Source organism: Primulina huaijiensis, chromosome 13, assembly GCF_012295235.1.
Source record: "Primulina huaijiensis isolate GDHJ02 chromosome 13, ASM1229523v2, whole genome shotgun sequence".
NCBI lineage: Eukaryota > Viridiplantae > Streptophyta > Magnoliopsida > Lamiales > Gesneriaceae > Primulina > Primulina huaijiensis.
In genome coordinates, this window is record NC_133318.1 from 19262493 (window position 1) to 19285145 (window position 22653).

A 22653-nucleotide genomic window follows, 5' to 3' on the forward strand; every position below is an offset into this window, starting at 1 on the left:
TGCAAAAATTGATTCATTTCACCGGAAATAATGTTGTCCGAAGTTGAATCTACATAGAGCTGATCGTATAACATACATTTAAAAATTACATAAAACAAACAGAAAAATTTGATGAATCAAATAGGATGGCTACACAGATAAACAGATCACTAAACTGATTTCTTTAGTTTAGCTAATTTTGCGATATCTTCGATCAACAACTTGATGTTTAAGCAAGACGATCCTCCATCTTCGACCGATCTTTTCGCCATTTTCCCAAGCTCTTGTGCCATTCTCCTCCTTTCACATCCCTCTTCTCCTTGATCCATTACCATCTCGAGCGCGGCCTGAATTCTGTCCCTCGTCACCTTGGCCTCCGGCTTTTCTTGCTCCCCCAAATGTATTGTAACTCGAGCTCCGACTCCAACTCCAATCTTCAAAACCTGCACGACTAACTTTTCATTCAAAAACTGCTCACCAAACAACGGAAATGTGACCATCGGCAAACCGGCACAAATACTTTCCAGAGTCGAGTTCCATCCACAGTGCGTCAAGAATCCTCCCACTGCAGGGTGGGACAGAATCAAAACCTGTGGGGCCCAACCCCGAATCAAAAGGCACCTTTCTCTCGTCCTTTCCTCGAACCCTTCCTCGGAAATCCACTTCTCGATTTCTTTGGATTCTGATCCAGCGTTCATCACCAGAATAAACGGATGATTCGATGCTTCTAGCCCCAAAGCAAGCTCAAGAAACTGTGGAGCCGAAAGGCGCGCAAGGCTTCCGAGACAGGCGTAGATTACAGAACCTGGACGCCTACCGTCAAACCATTTCAAGCACTGAGCTGCATCAATGGAGGCTTGATTACCTCTCTCTGCCCTGTCTAAATTGTCATCAATTGAAAGGGATAATGGTCCTATACTCCAAACTTTGCCGCCTCTAATCTTTTTAAACTCATCCACATATCCGTTTTCTAGCTCTTCAAAACTGTTCACCACCACTCCATATGCCTGTGACTCCGTTAATCTCACCTGTATTATTTTCATCATAAATAAAACTTGAGTGATATTTGTGATAACAAGGTACAAAAATTAAATCTTGTCAGTTTTAAACTCTAATACAGGATGAAAGTGGATTTTTTCTACCGAACCTGTTCTCGGAACTCGAAAAAATCACTGGTTCCTGGGTTAAACAATCCCGGAAGCTGAAGCTTTGTGAACTCAATTTCATCCGGCAAACCAGGCACAACAAATGGCACTGTTTCCGGAACACTTTCATAAATCTTCGAAACATACAAATTATGCATTACCAGCTGGGTAAAACAGCTCATCCCATCAAAAGCAACCCTCGGAATCTCAAATTTCTTGCAGGCCTCCGCCATCCACGGCAGATGTTTGTCGCAGATTACGCAGCTGGGGATGGGATTCATTTCTTCCAGTATTTCTTCCACAATCGCCTGCAAGAGTTTGATAGCGCCGAAGAAATTGTGGATTAGTTGGTAAGAGGGGAGAGTATCGGCGCTTTCGCATCCCGCCGGCAATCCAGCTTCCTCGGACGGAAACCTGATTTGGAGAAGCTGGATTGGTAATCCGGACACGGCGGCTCGATTGACCACTGAACTGAATCGATTGAAATTCAAGGGGGTGAGCATGATTGTTACGTTAACGCCGTGTCTGGCCAGCACCTTGGCCATGTCTATCATCGGAATTACGTGGCCGGGGGCCATAAAAGGGATCAAAAGGAAGTTCAGGTGCTCTGGTTGTATGCCCGCCATTGAAACAGCTTTTCGAGTTCTCCACTCTCCAGTTTGAATGGGGTGGAAATAAGAATACTAGTTTAGGTCCAATGGTCCGATAACTTCATCTCAGCCATTTTGTGTTGACATAATAATAATTTTGTATTTAAAAAATAGAAATAAAATTACACATTATGTTAAAAAAATTATAATTACACGTAATTAAATTATCAAACTTAACGTAATTTTAAAAAGCATAACATAATTTTAAAACATATAACTAAAAAAAGTCACTATATTAAAAAGCGGATTAATTTCACAATAAAGAAAAAAATTATTTATAAACAAAAGGTTGGATTTTGTACAATATAGCCGTTGATTTTATATATATATATTTTTCTAAAAAAAATATTTTATAAAAATTAAATAATGGTTGAAATGATCTGACTGCTGATTCCAAACAGCAAGATCATCTCAGCCTTAATTTTTTTTAATATATTTTTAAAAATTAATTTTTGCTAGTTGAAAATATTGACATTTTGATTTTTTTTTTTAAATTGTGTGAGCTTCACCGTCCATTGTTTATTAAGGTTTCATGCATTAGGGCTTTTAGTATTATTTCGAGTTCGAACAAGAAACGGAGACCGAAGACATCTGATGCTGATTTTTATATGATGATTTGTGTGTTTATGCATGAGAAATCTTAGTACTATTGTGTTGCATCCGTTTTCCAAGGTTTTGTCACGAAATATGCATACTATTCTACATGTAACTCACGTTTTCTATGATTTTGTGCATGGGACTACTAGATCTAGGCTCCAAGAGGCTAAACACCTTTATTTTGTCATATAAGTAAAACCCTAAGAAATCTTATTTTCATTGAAATTGATTCATGGATGAATTAGGGCATAATCGAATGATGAATTGAATAAATTGAGAGATTGAATCGTTTTTTGTAATTTTCGCAAAAATATTATAATTTTATTAAAATATTTTACTTATAGTTTTTTTTTAAAAAAAAATCAGATCCATGTATATTTCTATGCATTTAATAATGCATGTTACATGTTTTAAAAAAATTCCTTGAAAGTAAAATCACTCCTAATACCGGCGCTAATTCCTCAAGTGCATCCATCGTAAACGGAGATGGTTGAAGTATACATTATTTAGCACTACAAAAGTGAAATAAAAATATTTTTTGAATTTCAAGATATAATTTATGTCCAACGGAACTTTGAAGTTATCGTTGTGCTTTCATTTCTCATTCAAGTATTTTTCTTTTAGTAATTTTTTTCTCCAAATAATAAGATGGTTTTGTCCGATAATTCACGTAGTTTTTTACGTTTGCCGTGGTGGAGGAACATTACTCATGATATTTTATGTCACCCAACTATATAGGTGTAACAATTTCTATTATTATGTACAAAATTTACTTATGAAACGATGAGATCAAGAGTAAACTAAACTTGTAAATCTAACTATTGTCCAAAAAATAAAAGAAAATATCTAACATTTAAATGAGAAGTCTGCACGCAGTTACGTGTAATGTTTCCACACGACATGTGAAGAAGACAGGGAAGAAAAATCCACAATTTGCTGTTATATATATTCAATTGAATTAGCTGTTATATATATTCAATTGAATTAGCTGTTATATTCTTTTGTTCACTAGTGAGAAATGGATCGAAGATTATTCAAAAAAAAAAATGGATAGAATTATTTTTCCAATGAAATCAATTATTTTAATAAATTAATAAGAGAATATGTTTTTTTCCAAAAATCCGTCGTGCAGTCCTATCTTATCATTTATATCACAAATTACTAAAGTTATATAATTATCGAATGGAAAAAACAAGATTTTGTTTTGCCTTGTTTTTTAAAGTTTAATGTAAATTGGAGGGGACTACCCAAAACTGAGACAAAACAATGTTTATAATAAATATCTTTGTTAGTTTGTTTTTGAAAAATTCGGTGTATCTTTAATAAGTAAACATGTAGACAACTTATTTTAGAAAAATGTCCATTATTAATAGAAACTAATACAATTTTAAATTGGCTTAGCCTGACTGAATTCAATAAGAAAACTGAATATTAATGGACTAAAGTTTTCTAAGAATCTATAACTAACTACTAAGCTAAATTGATAGTGTGAGAGGATACTGATAGACAAACTTATCTAAGAAGAATTGATAGAGCCTAACTGACAGTTTATTTCAAGATAAGTCGGCCCAAATCCAAACATTATCTTAAAAGTATTAGTATACTCAATAATTAAGAATCAAAACTCAGCTGAAATTTCGGATAAAGTTTTTCATACCAACAATCACTGATTCTCAACAAAATGTCTGGATTCACGGGTACTACAAGAACATGTCAAAAAGACGATACCATGACAACGACATTTATATTTGGAAACAAATATATGATTTAAAAATATTAACGTTGCAGATAAAATCTACAAATGGATCAATTTGACAAGCATCTTATGCTCTCTAACTCTCTGAATATTTTGAATTAACCGATCCGCTGTATCTTATTGCAAAAGCTTTTTGCGAGCCAAACTGATAAGAGCAAGCACACACCAATAATTTATTATCTAATTATTTGAGTATCAATTTGTGCTTGTAATTTTTTTGTGAAATCTGTGTAATTGAGAGTAAGAAGTTTTACTGCTCAAGTTGATTAATATTGAAGTTTACTAAGAGTTTCAGTTAGGTAGCGTCAAGTCCTACTGAAGTTGGTGATTTCAAATTGCTTGTAATTATCTTGAAATCATCAAAGTCTTTTAGTGCAAACCTTCCGCGAGGAAGAATGAGTGATGTATAAATATTGAAGTCTACGAACATCCACAAACAAACTTGCGCCAATCTACTTTTCAGTTTACCTACTTTACCTTTCATTCGATAACCCAACTAAGTTTTGACAAATCCTTTTATTAAAACAACTCTCAATCAGTTTATTTCCGCACAGTTTTTACTGTTAATTTCATGAGAACCCAACTGACAAGAATTTTATTTTAATGTTGCTAACCCAAACAAAATATTTGTTAAGAAAAATTTATTCACACACCTCTAAATTTATCTCTCAACCTAACATTATACATTTGACTCGACTTAATCATCTGAGTTCACCGATAGTTTACTTTTCTTTTCAAGCCATCCATATTACTTTAAAGTGAGTAGTAATGTAAATACACTGGACATGTCCAAATATGATACCTTAGACAAGTATATCCCCTGCGAAAATAGGATAAGTCTTTTGTGAGACGATTTCATGAATATTTATCTGTGAGACATGTCAACCTTACCGATATTCACAATAAAAAGTAATACTCTTAGCATAAAAAGTAATATTTTTTTATGGATGACTCAAATAAGAGATCCGTCTCACAAAATACGACCCGTGAAACCGTCTCACACAAGTTTTTGCTGCGAAAATATCGTATGGATACAAGTTGATACGAAAAACATGCTTTGTACTCATCCAAGAACTTAGGCTTGTGTAGTTGTGTATGAAAAGTCTTGAATAATGTTGACGCATTCCAATGAACATAGGGAAAAAAAAACAAGTGAACCATATTTTTTTGTTTTTTTCAACGAGTATAACCATGTATAGATGGCATACGTTGATTGCTTTCCTCAAGAATATCACCTCTTTTCAAAATAAATAAATAAATGGTAGAACAAGTAGCAAATTTTGATACAATTGTCCAATCCCACAAACTAACGAGAAAAACTCCAACTTTCCAAGAAGCCATTCTTTTGTCGGAGGCATAATCAAGCTCAAACCTCAAAGTCCTCGAAAATCATCCATTTTTGCCATGGCCACTCAATCCCACAAGCTCCACTTCATCCTGTTCCCTCTCATGGCTCCGGGGCACATGATTCCCATGATAGACATTGCGAAATTACTCGCACAACGAGGTGTGGTAGTCACGATAATCACCACCCCCGTCAATGCCAACAGATTCAGCACAACGATTGATCGTGCGACAGAATCAGGCCTGGAAATTCATCTCCTCAAAATCAGGTTTCCATCCTCGGAAGCAGGGTTACCCGAAGGGTGCGAGAATCTTGATTCGCTCCCCTCACTGGATTTGGCTTCGAATTTCTTTGTAGCCCTTAGTTTATTGCAGAAAGAAGTGGGAGAATTGTTTGAGGAGCTAAAACCTCGGCCGAACTGCCTGATTTCAGACATGGGTTTGCCCTGGACTACACAAATTGCTGAAAAGTTTCAGATTCCTAGAATAGTTTTCCATGGAACTTGCTGTTTCTCCCTCTTGTGCTCGCACAATATTGTATCCTCCAAGATTCTTGATACATTGAGTTCAGACTCGGAGCAATTCGAGGTTCCGAATTTGCCTGATTCTATCAGATTAAGAAAATTCCAGGTTACTGGTTCCACGAATAGGAACTCGTCTGCTATAAAAGATGTTGCGGATCAAATCAGAGCTGCGGAAAAGACATCATTCGGGGTAGTGGTGAATAGTTTTCAAGAATTGGAGGCTGAGTATGTGAAAGAGTATAGCAAAGTCAAAGGTGAAAAGGTCTGGTGCATTGGCCCTGTTTCGTTGTGCAACAAAAATAGCCTGGATTTGGTCGACAGAGGAAACAAAGCTTCCATCAATGAGAAAGATTGTCTAAAATGGCTCGATTTACACGAGCCCCGATCAGCGATTTACGCCAGTCTTGGGAGCTTATCGCGCCTAATAACACCACAAATGATTGAACTTGCACTCGGTCTGGAGGAATCGAACAGGCCTTTTATTTGGTCGTTGGGAGGAGGCGACAAATCAGGTGAACTGGAGAGATGGATCCTGGAAAACGGATTTGAAGAAAGGGTTAGTGGAAGAGGACTCATAATCCGGGGATGGGCTCCCCAAGTTCTGATTCTGTCACATAAAGCCATAGGAGGATTCTTGACGCATGCCGGATGGAACTCGACGCTCGAAGGGATTTCAGCAGGGGTGCCAATGGTGACATGGCCACTTTTTGCAGAGCAATTTTGCAATGAGAAACTGGTCGTGGAAGTGCTGAAGATTGGAGTGAATATTGGTGTGGAAACGCCTGTCAAGTGGGGAGATGAAGAAAAAGTTGGAGTTTTGGTTAAAAGTGATGATGTCAAGAAAGCTTTGGATATAGTGATGGATGGAGGGGAAAATGGAGAAGAAAGGAGGAGAAAAGCTAGGGAGCTTGGAGAAATGGCGAAGAAGGCTATCGATGGAGGCTCTTCTTATGGGAATATGACAAGTTTGATCAAAGAGATTATGACAAAATCAAATCTTGATGGCCAAGAGATCATTCTTGTATAGAAGAGACCACACTGCTTCTTTAAAATTGTGTTGCATGTTTCAATCATATAAATTTTTTTTTTCCGATTTATGGCTTTATTTATTTATAATTGCAGTTAATGACTCGGTTAACCCCATTTCACTGTATATTATTTTTATTATCTATCTATACGTGTGAATAAATATATTATTTATCTATCTATTATCTAAATATGATTAAAGGAGCAAAGTTTTATAGTTGCGAATCAACAACTTTCTCCTTTTATTCTACTAAGCAACATAAATATATATGGATATAAAAGTAAAAGTTAAATTTTAACTGTGTCATAAGAGTAAATATATAATTCTATTCTATTATATATAAATATATTTATGGCTTTATAATTGCANTGGCTAATAATATAATATATAATACAAAAAAATCAATTCATAATTGCATGGTCAACACATATAGCTAATAATATAAGGGAAAAAATGTAGTTTTTGTTACAGAAGCTAATCAAGGCCAATGTTGACATAATAAGTTGATTGGTTAAGCGAAGACATGGGCAATTCAAGAGGCATCAGTGCATTAATATTTCTTGTTATATTATAATAATGAGATATTAATTAGTCACGATAATATATTTAAATAAATAAAAATATTTGACAAGATACACATGATAGGATAAACATGTGATATATAATATAAGGATAAATTAAGGATAAATAAAATGTATATATGATATTATATTTAATGTTTCGTATGATTTTAATAAGAGTGATTAAATTTATATATTAGATTGTAATGACAAAATTAACCTTATCATAATAAATTTTATAATTTCAAAGTTGTTGCTTGAGTTCATATTTCTTATAATAAATAAAAAAAATTCGTTATTCGCGACGGTTTTAGCGACGGAAAAAACCCGTTATCTGTTCATGCGCCGTCAGTGGTTGCATGATTTATTTATTTTTACCTAATTTTATATATTATATAAATATGATAATTGAGCTTTTGATTTTGTGAGTCAAGTCAAATATCAAAATTTAAGGTTAATCGAGTGATACTAATAATTTTATTGAGATTTATAAAAATCATTTATATAATTATCTCGAATTCATTTATATAACTATCATATTATATAATATATATAAAAAATAAAAATATTTATTTGATTTTAATTTTATATTAAGGTCGAAAGACATGTGCTTTTTACAAAAAGAAACTTTAAATATTTATAAAAAGTCATTTATATAATTATCTCGAGTTCAAAACACCATTATTTTGATAATACATAAAAATAAATAAAAAATATTTGATAGAGTTTAGGATTTTTATATATTGAGGGCAATTAAGTCATTTGTGGTGTTTTTTATCATTAAATAAAAATTATCACATCTCATAAAAGGGATATTTTATCATTGTATAAAATTATTTATCACATGTCCATAATAATATCATGAACTTTCTAAAAAGGTACCAAACGTGGATAAGGAATATTATTTATCATTCTCTCTCTTATCCAGTGTACCAAACTATATCTAAAGGTTGTAAATAGGAAGATCGGTTTTATTATTTTAAATTGGCACTTTATATATGTATATATATTGAAGCTAAACAACTATACGTACACTCATTTTCAAAATTCGTATTTGTCTGGTAGGTTGCATTTGGAATGATGTATTTGAAATCAATACATTCGATTATATTTTTATTGTTAATAATGAAACAATAGATGAAATCTTAAATTCATATTTTAGTTGCACATTAGTTATACAAAGTAGAATGAATTTCGAATGCCTACATTATTTCATAAATTTGAAATTCATCATAATTAACATGAAATATTGTATAAACATGCAATGAGTGAATTTGAAGTTTACGTTATTGTTTATCTGAAACTACAAAAATATATTTGAAATACATCAATACAAATGCAACTTTAATAAAATTTTGATTTGTCTTGCTCTTACTTCTATATTTCGTTCATTTGTTTCATTTTTTAAAACATTTTAATGATGCTTTAATCTTGTTTATTATACGAGAAGAATAATTGTTTAAGCGGGAAGAACAAATAATTTAAAATTAATGTCTTACTAGTTAACTACATAGTTTTGATTTACTATTAAAAAGAATATACTTTTGAAAGAATTTAATTCAACAAAACTAAATGAAAAAAATTGGAAATTTCGAAAATACTACGATTTCACGTATTATTTTAAATATTGATAATAAAATAATATATTTGATTGTTCATATTTCAAATCTTGATCCTATAAATTATATAATAGTTTTTTTTAAGAGTTACTACTGTCTTTCATTTAATTATATAATTAATGATGAAATTTCATTTTATCAATTGACAATTTAATTGTAATTATTATCCTCCAATAACTTCCACTTTAATTCACCAACAATTTCTTCATTACTTATATATTAAGTATATTTTCCTTTTGTGAGAGTAAAACGTATGCAAGGAGCCACAAAATTTAATATATTTGGCCATTAGCCTATTTCGTTTGACTGCTTTTCACATTTTAACATTGGGTCGATCATGTATTTTCTATTAATTTCTTTTCTTAAAAAGTTAACCTATGTGCTCTTTCATTATACATGTTCTTTATATAAATTACGCGTATTCACGTACGACACACGTACCCGTTACTAGTAGAGATAAAAATAAAAAACTTGTATGCAAATTTGGTTTTCCTATGATTTTTTTTTTTAATTTGTATGAAAAAACAAACCAACTGGACTGATGAAATATTATTTTAGATTTGAATGAACATGCCGTTTCAAACGTTTAAATTTTTAAAAATCCAAAATATGATGTGTATCTTTAGGACTTAGTATCATGGAATCAAGTGATCCTATTATATTCCTAGTGACCATTATTGGCCCAATTTCTTTTCATTTGGGGTCAAGGGGTTGGATCTCATTAATTATACACTAAAAAACAATTAAATGAGCAAGAAAAAAAGGAGGAGAAGAGCAGAAGAAATGCGTTTTAAAGAATTCACTGCAGTGGCGAGAACCAAATTAACCCCAGTACAATCTATAATTATGTCTTAATGGGCTACAGTTTTTTCATATTTTCATGATCTAATAATGCACCATTTTCAGACAGGATTGCTTCATTTTCCTGATACATGATGACATCTTGTATAAGCAACTCAATGTTTTTGAATGAAGAACCTCCTTCCTCTGTTGCTCTTTTGGCCATTTCACCAAGTTTTCGAGCTCGTTTCCGTCTCTCTTCCCCTTCTTTTCCTCCATCCATTAGCTCACCAATGACCGTTTTGATATCATCATGTTTAACTAACACTCCCACCTTTTCCTCCTCTCCAAGAAGGACAGGCAATTCAACACCTACTCTTACACCGGTCTCGATCACATGGACGATAAACTTTTCGTTGCAAAACTGATCCGCAAACACCGGCCATGTTATCATTGGCAAGCCTGCAGTTATTCCTTCAAGCGTCGAGTTCCATCCGCAATGCGTCAAAAACCCTCCGACTGATGGATGAGAAAGTATCATCACTTGCGGTGCCCACCCATGGATCAAGAAACCTCTCCCGTTGGTGTCGAGTTTCTCTTCGAATAGCCTTTCTTTTAATTCATCTGATGCATTTCTGATAACCCATATGAAGGGTCGATTCGAAGCTTGTAAGGCTAAACCGAGCTCTATCGATTGCGAAGTGGAAACACGGGACAGGCTTCCAAGACAGACGTAAATAACGGAGGCTTTTTCTTGTAAATCTAGCCATTTTAAGCATTTATCTTCATCAATGGATGCTTTATTCCCCCTCTCAGCGATATCTAGCCCATCTATGTTGCATAACGAAACGGGACCGACAGACCAGAGCTTTTTACCATCTCTTACTTTCATGTACTCTTTCAAGTATTCAGGCTCCAAATCATGAAAAGTATTTATCACTGCTCCAAATGCTTCATCCTCAGCTCGTCTCATTTGGTCCTTTATTTCATTCCAGTTCGAATCCAACTGATTAACGGTTCCCCAAAGCTGAGCTTTGGTCATTTCAATTCTATCGGGCAATCCCGGCACCACAAAATACTCGAAATCAGAAGCTATGGCTTCAAAATCCTTGGAAATTTTCATCATGTACATGCATAAAAGAGAAAAGCAACTGGTCCCATGAAACATAAGTCTAGGAATATGCAAGACTTTACCAAGATTTGAAGCCCACGAAAAACACATATCAGCAATCAAACAGTTGACCCGCGGTTCGAGTTCTTCAATGATTTCTCGAACCTGGTCTTTCAACATGCCGACAGCGACGAAAAACTTCGCAGCATCCTCCATCGATGCCAGCATGTCGAAATTCTCGCACCCTTCGGGTAGCCCGGCTTCGACACACGGCAACTTTAGATGCACGACTCGGATATTGAGTTGACAATCTATTGCTCGATTGATCACGTTTTCGAATCTTTTTCCATTGTGAGGACTGGTTAAAATGGTGATAATGGCTCCTCTCTTCGCCAGCAACCTGGCTATGTCAACCATGGGGATCGTATGGCCCTGAGCCATGAAAGGAAGCAACGCAAAGTGAGGTTTTTGGTATTCATCTATGGCCATGGTACCTATACGTACGTCACTCTCTGCAAGAAAGACAATGGGATTGTATTATCTAGAAATTTTTTTATTAAAGCTGAGTGGTCTGTTTTCATTCTGTGGCTGTAAGATTAGTTATCTTTATATCTCGTGCGAGAATTTGTCGCTTATTTGCGGATGATGTAAGAGCATACATAAGCAGATATATGTTATAGAGATATGTACGTCCTGAATTCTTGTGGTTATTACAATCGGAAGAGGGCTGTTGGTTACTTTAGGCGGTTATCGGACACAAAATAAAACATTCTTCTTGGACAAATGTAAGCTTGCTAGGCATGCACACAAAGTGAAGACCAAGCAACTTGGCTAGATATATTTAAAATCGCGACATCACACGTCAATTTCTCATTTACTGGCTCTTTTATCTCCCTATTTTTTCTTTTAATTTTAGTTTTTTTTTTTTATCGAGAATACTGTTATTATACTAGATACGTCAACAGCGTATTAATGTCACATTAACGTCATATAATAAAAAAGAATATAATTATCAAAACGAAACAAAACTAAAAAAAAAATTTGACAACATAGAATTCGTTCCTTTTTGTTTTCATGGTAACATTAAGTTAATAATTATCCCCTTGCGAATTCAATCGGTTATGTTCGAAATGCTTTCGAATCTAACGAAACATAATCGGTTACATTTATCTTCATCATTTTCGGTTACGTTCGATTGCTTTCAAATCTAATGAAAGATAATCTAACACGCAAATGAATCGAGCAAAGAGCTAGCTCGCATGTTGTTTACGGTAGCTTGATTATTATTACAAGATCGAGCTAGAACTCGAGCCAAGTTTAGAATTTGTGTGTTTGAATGAACACGATACCGAATCCGTGCATAAAACAGAACTATTAAGGGCTCATGCACAATACCAAGGCAAAGGATTTGTAAGAACTACAACGACGCTTTTCGTTTGTATACACTTAAGATGCTGGGAAATTACATGAAATAGTCTCGCGAGTAACGAAATACACAACCAGTATCTATCTACATGACATAATATACATAGGGCTTTAGTTGCATGCATATTCACACACAAAATTTACCTCGCATCTAATCTATACATACTCGAATGATGTGATAAGAGATCCAAGAGCCATCTTCATTAACAAAGCACTGCTCCTCGTACTGCTCGATGAACGACAAATGTTACCGATGATGCTGCTGATCCAAGAAACCATATTTCTTGTGGCACATTCAATGGTGGTGATTGGTTCTAGTTAAGACGTCATCAAATTTGCAAACTAGTCTTGAACCATATCAAGTTCTCCTAGAAGAATCAGACTCACTTCCAGCCAGGATGGAGTTCCCCGGATCGAGCCGAGCAACTTTCCACGAACTTGGATTTGTTGACTTCAGTAGTAAACCAAGAGCTGAGGAACATGTAGCTCTAACAATTGCGTCTGATGACCGGATTATCTTTACAACCAACATTCCAAACACCTAAGAAAAGAAAGAACACGAAATGTTTTAATATTTTTTTTTTGCTGCATTTCAACAGAATCAATGGAGCGCATTCAAATGAGAACCTGGCTGTGGTAAAGGGCCGAAATATGCTGATCATTTGCAACAGAAATTACACTGCTACACAAATAAATAGCGTTTGCTTGTATTACTGGCCAAGGAGCTTCAAAAGCCTGCACATCAATGACATGCCAACCCAGAAGATTTTTTCAATAAAATTGTATTATAATGATAACAAGGACTAATAATTTGACAACTTTTAGGAATTAAAAGATCTTGTCAAGAACCATGATTTTAAAGGGCAGAAAAAAAATCAACTGCATGCTTTCTTCTCTCCCCATTTCTCCCTCATTTCGTAATTCACGGATATAAGACGGGCATTAGCAAAAACTCGTATAAAAATGTGGACCTGTATTATTGAAGCCAAGTATGTGTCAACCAAGGAAGGTATATGCTCAGTAAATTGCTTAGCCAGGTCTCTCAGGAAATCTTCATAGTCACTTCTGATGTGGTACAGGCACAAAAGAGGGGTGTTCATACAAGGAAAGAAAAATAAAATTCCTGGTGTGGATCTGTTGGTACATACCGATGATCAGAACTGAAACGATGAGTGTTTACAAGAGCAGCCATACCATCAAATTCCAACAGAGGAACAATGGATTTGAAAGTGTTCTGTGAGGAAAAGTAAAGTGATTCATGATCTTTCCCTGGATAAGGTAGGCAATATAGCAAAAGAACAGAAAGGGATTATTACCCGGCAAGCTCGTCGTACCCCAAGATCATCATCATGAAGATGTAACGCTAAACGTGGAAAGGCTGCATGAACCTGGTAAAGTAAATAGAGTTTTATTTGAACCTCGAGTATGTGAGAGAAGTTTTGAAATCAGTAAATTAGTCAACCAGAAATACAAAAAAAATCTGCTTTCAACAATAGAAGGGGCAGGATCATGATGATACTAAAGATGAAATAATGATAAAAGGAAGGAGCAATTATTAATATCCGGGGTGGGTTTGTAAGACCACTTTGGAAAACATCGAAATGATTCTCTCCAATTAAATAACCATATGCCAGCAATCGGGTAAGCAGATCTAGCTTTCCATAATTTTTGGTGCAGCCATAGTAGAAGTTCGAAAATTACTTTTACTTAGTTTGTTTTGTTTACCAAACCCGCCTGATTTAAAAAGGTTTGGATCATGATGATGATAATGGCTGATCTATTTTTAAGAATAATGAAAAAATAATCAGTATATTTGCTGATTTTAGACCATATGTCATCCAAGTTTTTAGTATATTTCCTAATTGGTTTGCTTAAGGGTTAATGTAATATTATTTTTCAAAATTGTAATTATCGAATTGGTCTGCTTAAGGGCTAACATAATATTATTTTTCTAAAATGTAAAAACCAATTAACTAAAAAAACATTAAGATAACCAAAAATTTAATATTTTCAAGAATAGCTGAATGAAAACTGGCTACGCTACAAAATCACAGTGATCAAAAGACCTGCTCAAGGAATGCATCATGCTGCCTCCCAGACCCATAGCTGCTCAGCGCTCCAAGTGCTGAAAATGCGTTGGCTCTGATTTTAGCGTTCATGCACATCTGGAAAAAAAAAAGAATCCATATAAACAGATAGCCTTCTGACCAAGTAGATGATCAAGCTTAAAAATTGTTAGCAACTCCAACGAATCCAAAAGAACAGCATAAACTGAATTTTAACATTCGAAGGCAAAATAATATGTGAAAAAAATGCCAAAAAAGGTAATTAAAGCTCTGCATTTGGGTTCAACCATAATGGTGACCAGAACTCAAAGTTCAATAGCAATAGCATCAATCTTCAGAGCACTGCCACAACATCATGATGTATTCTAATCTTGGGGCTGAACTGATGGCTACTATGATCGGTTTGGAAATTTGCCTGGAACATCGTTGTTTTTCTCTCTACCTTGAATCAGAGTTGCTCATCTTTTTGACCATCACCAAATTTGATCGCTCGGACCGGGAACTAAATCATCTCCGGACAAGAATTTGCTCTATTCTTCTTGTTAAAATTGAGATTTTGACCTAACTCAACTCCAAGAGCTAGCTGACGTGGGACATTTAACACACCCTTCCACACCAAAGAATGAACAAGTCGAGGGTCAATTTTACAAGAAATTATCAAGTGGCTCATAGGGCAGTCCAACATAATATGGGTCTTAACTCAGATACCATGTTAAAGATTGAGTATTCGACCTAATTCAAACCTAAAAGCTAGCTCAAGGGAGGAGGATTGTTTAAGTCCACATATACAATTCTCGAGGAATTAATCAACACATAACGGTGGAACCTGGGCTAAGATCGGAACGTGGCTCTGATATCATATTAAGATTACCGCTTCAGATGCTCATTCCAGGGCCACCGCTATGTGTTGGACTGTCCTATGGGCGACCGATAATGTAAAATTCACGCTTCAAATATTCATTCCTACGTGTGAAGAGTGTATGTTAGATGTCTCACATCGGTTGGATTAAGTTTTTTAAAATTGTATATATTATTTGGACAATTCTTCCCCATTAATAAGCTAACTTTTGGAGTTGAGTTAGTAGCTCCAAGTCTCAATATTAACATTTCTAGAATTTCCAGGTCAACTATCTCACACGTACAAGGAAAGGGAAACACTGTTGCGGATGCGCTAGAATTCCCAGGAGAATCAAAGTTCTTTACAGAATGGATCAGATAGGGTGCTCATATATGCATGTTTCTTCCTGGATCACCTAGTGATGTTTGGATATATTATTTTGGCGTGCTATGTAATCCTGGTCGTATTTCAGTTATTGAAAGGTCTCAGAAGAGTCCCCCTCCCATGTACGTTGCTTTCTTGCGTTTAATAAAGATGGTCTTGCTCTAAAAAAATGCATGTATCCCACATATCTAGTTGATTATGCAAAGATGGGCACTAACCGAAGGAAAAGTTTATCTTAGACGTGGCTCTGCATTCTCACTCGCACACAATAAATAAAGACCAATAAGACCCAGAACCCATGTGTAGATAAACAGATTCAAACATCAGGAGAGTTAGGTAAATGATCCCACAGAAGCTCAATGCAGTTGTCATAGAAATAAAAAAAATTGAAACAAATAAAAGAACGACAGGAACATCATATTTTGTCCACTGTTTTCAAAGCAACGGCCATTTTTCACTAACAGGCTGAACCAGATTGAATTTGTAAATTGTCATACTTCACTGCATGATTAAGCACAATATCAAATATAAATGAAAACCGGGCATAGAATAGCCATCACATGTTTCCTTCATCCAGAAATAAATATCCTTGTTTAGTGAGCACACATTTACAAAGATGAGTTAAAAAAAATAAAATTTCCAAACCCTTGCAAGTTTAACCTCAAAAGTAGCGATCAATAATTAAAGTACGCTAAACATGTTCTTTATTTTCCTAAACAAATAATTATACTACGTAGTAGAATACTGCAGGATGAGAAAAAGAGTAATGGTGTGTACAAAGTGATAGTATAAGAGTTATTAAACCCAAGGCCAGAGGCAGTTCAGGAAAAGGTACCTTGCGAAATTAAATTGCTATTTAAATAGGAGGATACTCATGTATGGTCGGTGGAGAGTAAGTAGAGAAAAGGGAACCATACAAAAGTTAATTTCATCATGCAACCGAGAATATGTAGCTGACTCAGCTGGAAGTTGATAGGCTTACCAATGAACTACTGGTTCAACAGCAACCCATTTAAATTCTCATGATTCTCGAAGGACTAGATGAAAATCAAGAACTCCCTGCTAAATCTACAGCTACAAAGAATATAAAAATGGTTCTGTGAGGAACTCACTTGAAGATTGCGAAGCCGAACAGATAGGCTCAGCAAAACGGGATCCACCGCATCACTGGAAGATGATCCAAGAACCTATAAAGGTAAACACCGGCATGATAAATATGCATAAATATATGGATCAAAGTAAGTTCTTTTTCCACAGTCAGGGGAGTGAATAGCGTAAAGAATATCTAAAAAATCACCGTTAGCAAACATGAGACAGCAGTAAGCTGAACTGATTCATCTGGATCATCCAGCAAAGCAACTATAACACCCAGAATTTGAGTGGTATACTGGACAACATGGACTGGCGGCATCTGCAAGGCACACAGAGAGAACAAAGAACAGTCACCTACATATAAGGATATCAGTTACACATTGATATGTGCATAAAAATAGTTTGGATATATATGAATTTTTTGCAGAAAAGGAAGCGAGCCCTAGAGAGAGAAATATTTCAAAATGCTCTCTCCCTTGTCTAGCCTTCAACCGATCGGGTTCCTCCACTGTTCAATCAGTTCCTTCAACTCCTGAGTCTGGTCAATCGTTCCTCCCCTCATTAACCGGCGCCGGCCGTCGGCCGTCGGCGGCATCTACTTTCATATTTCTCGCGTTGACCTTGTGGATATACTTCGCTCCTTCCTCGTTATCTTATTGGCAGCCACCTCTTCTTCTTTTATTGTCCGAACATCGCCCACCTTCACCGGCCACCCCTGACCAACCTTGATTTCCGATCGCCATCTCCGACTAATCTCCGACCAATGACCAATTTCACCCTCAAACCCTGACCAACCTTGATTTCCAAGCTAACTTAGAAGGAAGAATAAGAGAAGGTAGAGATGAATCGAGGAATGCCCAGGGACCACCTCAAATCAAGCTATGAGATTAAAATTGAGCAGAAGTTGTTTTTAATAAGCAGGAGTAGGAGGGGATATACAGCGGTTGTGACCGAGAGGACCAGAAATGCAAGCTATGTGATGGAACTGGACTTCGATAGCTTATATTGGATTTTGTCGAGATTGTGGGAATATATTAATAAACCACAATCATGTTCTAAGTTTAAGAGATTCAGGGGAAGGGAAGCAGTAGTATCCATGCAGAAAGTTGTGAATGGACGAGGAAGCTATCTAGAAATTTCTAAGTTTGTTTGGAGGGGAAAGACGCAGCGCATCATCATACCAAGTGGGAGATTTGATTGGGGCTGGAAATGGATTGCACAAAATCTGTCCAAACTCATGACAACACGAAGGGATAATGTAAGGCGCATTACAGATGAAAGGAAGCCTTTGGAACATGCTCAACAGCGCGAAAAATTGAGTTCGAAGTACAGTAATAAGGGGATTACAGATGATGTTAGTCTTGAACAATTACCGGAATGCGTGATTAAGGATTGGAGTAAAGCTCTCATCATTACAAGGGACTGAGTCAATATATCGTGGGATTTGGTGCGTACTACCCTTGGGAAGGCGGTCCAGAGAAAGATTGAATTGTTTCCATTCCAACCAAACAAAGCAGTTTGGTGGCCACATAATGAAGAGGATGCTTCGTTCTATTTGCGATTGAAGAAATGCTTTCTGGAAAATAGAGTTACCTTGTCATTTGAGAAATGGAGTCAACAAATCAACAGCGAAGAAGAAACTTTTGAATGCTGCAATAGTTGGGTGCGTTTATTGGGGATACCTTGGGATTTATGGTCCACATCTCTTTTCGAAAAAATTGGTGACCAGTGTGGGGGGTTTATTGAGCATTAGTCAAGACACAATTCTACTCAAAGATTTGTCGGCAGCAAAAATCAAAGTAGTGGGAATTGAAGGCGGGTTCATTAATAGAAATTTAAAGATCCAAACTCAAAGAGGCCCTATGATTATTCGCATTATAGTGGATTCGGTCAATTTAACAGCGTATAATATTTATGAAAAAAGATCTTATGCACAAGTGGTGAAAGATGGAGTTAGAGTATTGGCGGGATGGGGTAGCGCAAAAGGATTCGAAGGAACAACTACAAATGTAGCACCTTCAACTGACAGTCAAAAAATTGTTTCGAATGACACCAAACTTAAGCTCCTAACATATGAAGAAGAGTCTGTTGGAAAAAATCAGAAGGCTGAAATTCCGATGATGGACAACAAAAAACATACCACAGATAAGCAGAACGAGGGTATGTCAGAAAATTCAGGAGGTCGAAGTTGCGTCTCCGAACCATGGTATCGAGGTAAGCAAATCAAGATCCTTAAAAAGTTAAAGCCGAAAGTTGTGAATGAATTTCAGAAAGGGACGATTGAATCTGTGAACATATTATCGGCACAAAAAGCAACCCATCTAGATATAACGATGGAGAGTAGTCACAAAGAAAGGAAGTTTGAGCATGTCTATCGTAGGAAAAATGTCAAGTCACATAATGGATCAATTCATGTGCGAAAGGAAGAATATACAACGATTTCATTCATCGAAGATGACATAGACATTCCAGATCGCGATAATGGAAACTGGGAGGAAAAATTAAATCGAGGGGTGAGGGACGATATCTCAGATGAAGGTTGTGGATCCAGTGTAGATGAAAGTCTTATTTCTGATCATTCGGATAAGTCGACAATGCGCTCCCTGGAGTTCGATGATTTGGGGGACTTTTTTGAAGATTCTCCGAGCAAGGTTTGCAAATTACCCAATATTTCTTATTCTCATCAATCTTCTTTCCACTCTTTTTCTTTGTCAGGTTCAATAGGGGGGTTGGTGGGTGAGGTAGAGAATAGGAGTGGGATGGGAGTTATACCTTCTGTACAAAAGTTGGGTACATCGGGAAACAATTCCATAGGGCCGCAATATGAGATGGTTGAAGGTAAGCAAACAGTGGGTTTGGGGATGAAGGATCTCAACAGGGAAGTTGAAAATGAGTGTTTGAGTAAGATGGGTGTAGAGAAGGTGGAATTTTCTAAAAATGAAGAAGAAAGGAAGGATGGTGGAGAGTTTTGATTACACGTGCACAGAGAGTACAAGGGCTGCTGTAGTTAATTGATGAAAGTTGTTTCATGGAACATTAGGGGGGGTGGTTCAGCTACACGAAGGGGATTGATACGTGCGGTTCTTGCCAAAGAAAGACCAGATCTAATTGTTTTGCAGGAATTTAAAAGAGAGATGGTGGATAGGAGTTTTATTGCAAGTATTTGGAAGTCAAGGTTTGTGGAGTGGATCATTTTACCTGCAGTTGGCCGGTCAGGGGGAATTCTTATTATGTGGGATCCAAGAATAATATTGGTAAAGGATAACTTGATTGGGGATTTTTCGGTTTCAATTCATATTCAGAAGGATGATCACAACGATTGGTGGTTTACAGCGGTCTACGGTCCGTGTCAACCTAGATTAAGAACTCATTTCTGGGATGAACTGGCTGGGTTGCGGGTCCTATGTGGAGATAGATGGTGTGTGGGAGGAGATTTTAATGTAGTCAGATCACTACAAGAGAAAATTAATAGTCGATCACATACCTCAAGCATGTTATGTTTTGATACCTTGATTCATGAATTGGAGTTGTGCGATCCACCCTTACTCAATGGAAAGTTCACGTGGTCGAATTTAAGGGAATCACCCATATGTTACAGATTAGACAGATTCATGTTCACGGTAGGATGGTCTGAAATTTATCCTTGTTATCGACAAACAATCTTGCCAAGAATCACCTCGGATCATTTTCCAGTGGTCCTTTGGAAAAAAATAAGTGGGGTCCGTCGCCCTTCAGATTCGAGAATGTGTGGTTGAGGCACTCAGGCTTTAAAAATTTGGCTCAATCGCTGTGGAACAATGGGGCAATTCAAGGATGGGAGGGATGTAAATTTATGATGAAACTCAAAGCAATGAAGGGTGAAATTAAAAGATGGAATGAAGAGGTTTATGGGAGGGTCGAAATGAAAACAGCAGAGTTAATAAATAAAATCAGTAGATTGGACGAATTAGACAGTGAGGGTCGGGGATCGGAAGAAGTATCGAATGAAAGAAAAGAAACAAAATTGTTGTTAGAACAGTTGATATGTCGAAAGAATCAAATCAATAATCAAAAAATCAAAGTCAAATGGATTACAGAGCGGGATCAAAATACAAAATTTTTTCACTCAATGATGAACCAACGGAAGAGCAAGGCCACCATTGATAGATTGGAAAGAATTGATGGCTCGATTACGACGGACGATGATGAAATTGTTTCCATTATTATAAAGTTCTTTAAGGATTTGTACAGTTTGTCAGATGCGAGAGGTTGAGGTATTGAAGGAGTGGAGTGGTGCCCAATTGAAGATGAGTTAAGTAGAGAATTAGAAAAACCATTTACAGAAGACGAGGTCAAGCAAACAGTCTTTCAGTGCGATGGAAATAAGAGTCCGGGGGCCGATGGATTTACTTTGGCTTTTTTCCAAGATTGCTGGGATATAGTCAAACACGATATAATGAAGGTTTTTGATGAATTTTTTCAAAGAGGAATCATAAATGGAGCAACTAATGAAACATATATTTGCTTGATACAAAAGAAAGTTGAATCGATTAAAGTGAAGGATTTCAGACCAATAAGCCTGACAACAAGCTTGTATAAGATTATAGCAAAAGTTCTAACGGCGAGGCTTAAGATTGTGATAGCAGACACTATATCCGAATCTCAAAATACTTTCGTTCAAGGGAGACAAATTTTAGACTGCGGACTTATAGCGAATGAACTGCTAGAAGAGGAGAGAAGAAAGAAAAAGAGAGGATGGGTCATGAAGGTGGATTTCGAAAAGGCTTACGATAACGTGAATTGGGATTTTGTTTTGATGAAAACGGGGTTTGGAAGAAAATGGAGATCTTGGATTAAAGGATGTGTGTCAAATCTTTCATTTTCAATTCTGATCAATGGGAGGCCAAGAGGTAAGTTTAGGGCGTTCAAAGGTCCTAGACAAGGAGATCCATTGTCTCCTTTTTTGTTCAATTTGGTAGTGGATGTGTTGGGGAGATTGATTGATAAAGCAAAGGAAAAGAATCTCATAAGGGGGATCGAAGTTGGCAGAGACAAGATTGCGATATCACACATTCAGTTTGCGGATGATACGCTTTTCTTTGTGCAAAATGAGGATCATATCAGGTTCCTGGTTCAAGTGGTGAGATCGTTTTGTCAAATGTCCGGCTTAAAAATCAATTGGGAAAAGAATGCTTTGTTGGGTATCCACCGTGAACAAGGAGATGTTGAATTATTGGCACAACAAGTGGGGTGTGGTAAGGAGACATGGCCTATTAAGTATTTGGGAGTGCCTTTGGGTGGCAATCCGTTACAAGCTTCTTTTTGGGATCCCGTAGCGGCAAAGATGTCGAAAAAATTGGCAAGTTGAAAGAAAGCTTTTTTGTCAAGAGGTGGGAGATTGACATTGATATTATCGGTTTTGAATTCTATTCCGATATATTATATGTCTTTATTCAGAGTGCCTAAAGGTATAGCGGAATCCATGGAGAAGATTTCAAAAAACTTTTTATGGGACGGAGCGGATGGAGATGCTCATTGCCACTTGATTGCGTGGGACCATGTGTGTAAACCGAAGGATAAAGGAGGTTTGGGGGTTGGGAATATTATATTGAGAAACAAGTCATTGCTGGGTAAGTGGTGGTGGAGATTTTTTGTGGAAGAAGGTACATTGTGGAAGAAAATAATTGTGAGTAAATATGGGTTACAAGAAAATGGGTGGGATGCAGGGTTGGCAATAAACGTCATGTTCAGGTGCCCATGGAAGTTCATTTCCCGAG

The 22653-nt window shown here is 36.3% G+C and overlaps 4 protein-coding genes across 6 annotated transcripts in view; 1 reads left to right on the forward strand and 3 right to left on the reverse strand.

Moving 5' to 3' along the window:
- LOC140991655 (UDP-glycosyltransferase 73C11-like) lies at positions 1–1800 on the reverse strand. The gene is made up of 2 exons (XM_073461743.1): positions 1127–1800; positions 1–1007 (listed from the first exon to the last, which is right to left on the reverse strand). Exons 1-2 carry the CDS (start codon positions 1748–1750, stop codon positions 150–152), a joined length of 1482 nt encoding a protein of 493 aa, XP_073317844.1. The 5' UTR covers positions 1751–1800; the 3' UTR covers positions 1–149.
- Positions 1801–5345: 3545 nt separating this feature from the next.
- LOC140991456 (UDP-glycosyltransferase 73C25-like) lies at positions 5346–7074 on the forward strand. The gene has a single exon (XM_073461415.1). The coding sequence runs from the start codon at positions 5532–5534 to the stop codon at positions 7020–7022; it is 1491 nt and encodes a 496-aa protein (XP_073317516.1). The 5' UTR covers positions 5346–5531; the 3' UTR covers positions 7023–7074.
- Positions 7075–9983: 2909 nt separating this feature from the next.
- On the reverse strand, positions 9984–11681 carry LOC140991454 (UDP-glycosyltransferase 73C4-like). Its single transcript, XM_073461414.1, has one exon. The coding sequence runs from the start codon at positions 11579–11581 to the stop codon at positions 10061–10063; it is 1521 nt and encodes a 506-aa protein (XP_073317515.1). The 5' UTR covers positions 11582–11681; the 3' UTR covers positions 9984–10060.
- A 761-nt stretch (positions 11682–12442) lies between these two features.
- Positions 12443–22653, reverse strand: part of LOC140991403 (protein SHOOT GRAVITROPISM 6) — a 38576-nt gene continuing 28365 nt past the window's right edge. For all 3 annotated transcript variants that reach the window (XM_073461338.1, XM_073461337.1, XM_073461339.1), the window contains 8 exons: positions 17103–17216; positions 16918–16992; positions 14584–14682; positions 13834–13905; positions 13666–13751; positions 13489–13582; positions 13145–13252; positions 12443–13058 (listed from right to left, as the gene is read on the reverse strand). In XM_073461338.1, the coding sequence (XP_073317439.1) occupies positions 12876–13058; positions 13145–13252; positions 13489–13582; positions 13666–13751; positions 13834–13905; positions 14584–14682; positions 16918–16992; positions 17103–17216 (831 nt within the window). In that variant the 3' untranslated portion in view covers positions 12443–12875. The remainder of the gene's footprint in view (positions 13059–13144; positions 13253–13488; positions 13583–13665; positions 13752–13833; positions 13906–14583; positions 14683–16917; positions 16993–17102; positions 17217–22653) is intronic.